At 39.7% G+C, this 4,526-nt stretch overlaps 1 protein-coding gene across 1 annotated transcript in view; it reads right to left on the minus strand.

Moving 5' to 3' along the window:
• ERCC4 (ERCC excision repair 4, endonuclease catalytic subunit) overlaps positions 1 to 4,526 on the minus strand; it is a 21,334-nt gene that overhangs the window by 12,713 nt on the left and 4,095 nt on the right. Inside the window, exons 2-3 of the mRNA XM_017734255.1 lie at positions 2,922 to 3,102; positions 1 to 154 (exon numbers count right to left, since the gene is read on the minus strand). Of these exons, the coding sequence (XP_017589744.1) occupies positions 1 to 154; positions 2,922 to 3,102 (335 nt within the window). The remainder of the gene's footprint in view (positions 155 to 2,921; positions 3,103 to 4,526) is intronic.

Raw genomic sequence — 4,526 nt, forward strand, 5'->3', positions numbered from 1 at the left:
ACTCTTTCCACATGACAAAAGCCAGTGTTAAATGCAACTGCATTATCTGTAAAAGCTTTAATGAAGCCTTGCTTGTTCTTCTGGCGGTAAAGTCGCAAGATAAACGCTTCCTGACAGGACTCAATGATTCTGTGTGCTTTGTACACCAAAATGCCTGGCAAAAGAAAAAAAAGTCAAGTTAAAAAAAAAGCACAGAAACGTCCAGGTTTGTTCAGATTTTTCCTCACAACTGTCTTATTCTTCTACTGTTCTTTTAATTACAGGAATTTAAGAATTTAAGTCTTCTAAAATGAGGGTTAAACAAACTTTCTGGGGCTGAAATGAGTGATTCCTCAGTTTCAGTACCATGAAATTGCCAAATAACAGAACTAGGTTAATAATGCACCTTTAAAAAAAAAAAAAAAAAAAAAAAAAGCACTTGTGCATGAGTGGCAGGATTTACCAGCTCAGAAAATTCTTTATTCCTGAGGCGTAACTTGAACTTGAGCCTTTTAAAAGCAGGAAAAGCAAATGCATGAAATAACACACTGTTACAACAAAGAAAGTTTGATATGTTTGAGGCTGTGATAGTTGAATTCTTTTGTTAAGAGAAATTCTGGAATTACAGACTTGTCAAGTAACTTTCATTGGTAACAGTTCAAGTGTTTACATAATCAAAAAGCTTCTGAAAACATTTATTTTGCTTTTCTCTCCCATCTGACAGTCATATTCACACTTAAGGACAGCAAGTATTATCAAATGTATGAGTACACAAGCAGTTTTCTTCATGGCTATGGGTGTAGCAGGAATAAAAGATCTATCAAGCACATTAAAAAAGAGAAATCCAACAGTTTAATTTAATTACATGTTTGAAGCAAACACTTCTGGAGTTCACAGTTCAGTCAGTCAAGACCTGCTAAACCAAGGCTTGTTTTTTCCTCATGCTTAATCATGTTAAACAGCACATTCCATTATTTTCCCTCTCCCCCTCCTGAAGTGAGGCCTGTGTGGTATCTGTTCACAGTTTCCAGTGGAATCACAAATGCCTTTCTAAAATGGAAGCAAAGGACATCAAACATCACAGGTTTTACCTTGTGCCTGACAAACTTACAAAGCATTTAATTTCTGTAACAAGCCTCCTCAACTCAGCACCATGCCTTTGCTTGCTAAATGAAAAAACATTCAGAAAAAAAGACTTCCATATAACTGCTTGCCATTCATGATTAAGTCATGAAATAATCCACTATAAGGTATTTTACTATCTAGATATTGTTAGACCTGTCCTATGAAGCAAATTTTTCAGTACACAGTAACAATCATAGCCATCTCTGAACAACTTCCAGTTTATCAAAATGTGACTCCACATGGACATGACAGGAAACACAGTTTGTAAGAGGTCAGTAAGACTGTGTTTATTGTAATACTTTCCTGCTTTTAGTCAATATATATCTGATTATGAAGTGAGTTCATACCTGCTTTGTAAGCCTTGGTAGAAACAACTTGCCACTTTTCATTACACCACTATGAAACAGTTTCACTGTGCTGTCAGGTACATCATTTCTACTCAGCTAAAACCACCAGGAATAATTCTGCTTTACTGCAGTGATAATTTATTATCTTCATTTTGCTGGATTTATGAGTTCATCAGATGTTAATTCACACTGATTTTACAAAAGACATTTTTACCACCTAGAAAGGCTTTTGCTTTTATCTCCCCATGAAATACTACTACAAGATTTTGCTGGTTTTGTTGTACAATCTCACACACAGACAAGGCACACGGACCCAGGTGTTGGGAGGCTGGGAATGAAGCCACCAGTCGATTGCAGCTGCTCTGACACCGACCTCTGGTGGCAATGCAAAACCTGTCACAGCTCTGTGGCACTATAGGACAGCACCAGTATTAAAACTTCAGTGTATTTCTTCTTTTCATCTTTTTGTTTTGTTTTTTTTTAAATTTTCTTCTTTGGTAGGGTAGAAAGGTAGAGAGGGAGGATTCAGGGGAAGAAGAGAAATTATCACAGGTTGCCCAGAAAACCTATTCACTTCTTTTGAACTTAGAAATTCCAAAATTGACAAATCTGGTGTTCTTTGACTCCAGCATAAAACTGTTCTAAATGTTTTAGAGTGGAACTTGTTACAGCTGGACTAAAAGGAAGGAGGTACAGCTTCTGAAGCAGAAACTCACATTCTTCTAAGCATACAATATTCAGCTGTGTTTAAACACTAAGATGTTAACACTTAGATAAGAATAAAATATTCTTATATCCCCGGCTCTCAGATATCTCTTTTTTCAGCTCTCCAGGCTGTAACAGTGTTTCCAGCTTAGACAGAAACATAAAAACAAGAGTGGCTGGGGGAGAAGGGGAACAGAACATGAGAAGGGAAGGGTAACTCTCACATCTTCCATGTATAGCTTCTATATAACAACAAAAAAAGGTTGCAAGCTATTCCTAAAATCTTTACAATCACAGTAACAGCATTACTTTGTAATACCGCTATTTGCATAGTGTCCAAGTGTGTCAATACAAAGATTAGTGAGGTATTTTTTGATGAGAAGTCATCAGGAGTAATTTGTTAATGCAGAAAAATAGGTAGTGTGCGTGGCTGATAAAGCATGACATCTAAAATCAGTTTTAATCATAGACCAGTGCCCAAAAGACCACAGGACACTATTTTACCAAGTGCAATCAATTATTCTTCTTTGAAAGCCTTTTTAAACTGTATGATTAAATAAGGCAAACAAATTTAGAGAAAAAAACCCAATTAAAAATATGAAAGAACTACATATTTGCTCCTTTTACCTCAGTCTTGGTGGGGGCAAAAAAAAAAAAAGAATAACTCTTCAACCTCAATACCTGTTAGTAGAACTCTTCATATAGAATTCAGCTTTGTGTATTTTCAAACAGAACACTCTTACCTTTATTTCATTAAGCTCTTACCGGTAATGAGATTGGCAGGAATTCTGTCAGTAAGGAAATCTACCACAAGGATCCGACTTGTTGCAAAGATGACTCCTCCTTGTGTGTAAAACTCATATCGAGTATTATTTGCAATTTCATTGGTAACGCGCCGAGGGAGATGAACAACTCCATCTGACCTCAGCTGATCAATAAAATACTCCTAAACCAAATACAATAAAAGCACAAGACATTATTGTGGTATCTAGGGAAAGGGATGCAAAAAGCACCTTTATTACACATACTCTGGTAATTTTGAGGAGTGGAGCTGTCCAAAACAAATAAAGACACGATAGTATAACATACTAAAGGAAGTCAGAATTATGATTTTTTCTTTTTTGATATACTTTCTTCAGTTTCACACTCATCTGAGTGATTTAAAAATCTACATCGTCAGGAAAAGCTAGACAATACTTACATAAAAATGAGCAACTGACACTTCAAGGAGCTTACGTTTTCTTATATTTCAATAGCTCGTTTTCAGAGAAAATGCAATTTTAATACTGCCTAAAGGACACAGAATTGGGAAAAGATCATCTTTTAGTGCCCTCACCTGTCATTAGATGACTACAGCAGGTAGATCATATACAACAAGCTTAATCTTATAAACTACAGCTGTGATCTTTATTCACCTATGGTTGCTATAAAAAGACCTCCCCTTCCTGATGGTGGGAAATTTGTCTGGTTCCAGAGAAAAAAGAACCTTTTTTTGTACAAGTAGGGACAAACCTATCAGCATGTTTCACCTGTTTCTCCTCACCGGTTACTTATAAGTTATATACTTGTTTTAGCTCATTAGTGTTATTAGGACTTCATCGTGCTGCAGGAGTAGAAATTCAACTGCCATGATCCCAAATGTGCATGGTTTGACAGCTTCCCCGGGACCTGGGGATGGACAACGAGCCGTCGCTGAGCCAGCAGGTCAGGAACATGACCCTGCCCCTCTGCTCAGCCCTGCTGAGACACTTCTGGAGTGCTGGGTCAGGTTCTGGGCTCCTCAGGACAAAGGGACATGGAGCTGCTAGAGCAGAGGGTGACAAAGAGGGTGAGGCAACTGGAGCCTCTCTCTTGCGAGGAAAGGCTGAGGGAGCTGGAGCTGTTCAGCCTCGAGAAGAGATGCCTGAGAGGGAACCTGACCAATGTCTGTCAGTGTGAGCAGGGAGAGCTCAGAGCAGGGCCCAGCGATGGGACAGGAGGCAACGGGCAGGAACTGATGCCCAGGAAGTTCCACCTGAACACGAGGAAGAGCTTCTTCACTGTGACTGACCGAGCACTGGGACAGATTGTCCAGGGAGGCCGTGGAGTTTCCCTCACTGGAACTATTTCAGAACCATCTGGACACAGTCTTGTGCCGTGTGCTCTGGGACGGCCCTGCCAGAGCAGGGAAGTGGGACCAGATGAGCCACTGCGGTCCCTACCAACCCGACCCATTGAGTGGTTCTGTGCCGGGGCCTGTGCTCAGAGCCCGGCCCGCCCCCCGCGCTGCCAATTAGCTTTTTCCCATTTTCTAACCATCCCCACAGAGCATTGGCTGCCATCCATGAATCAGTGTAGAGGGAGAGCTTTGGCCACTTCTCTTTTTCAGCA

Source organism: Corvus brachyrhynchos, unplaced genomic scaffold (genome assembly GCF_000691975.1).
Source record: "Corvus brachyrhynchos isolate BGI_N302 unplaced genomic scaffold, ASM69197v1 scaffold5, whole genome shotgun sequence".
Lineage (NCBI taxonomy): Eukaryota > Metazoa > Chordata > Aves > Passeriformes > Corvidae > Corvus > Corvus brachyrhynchos.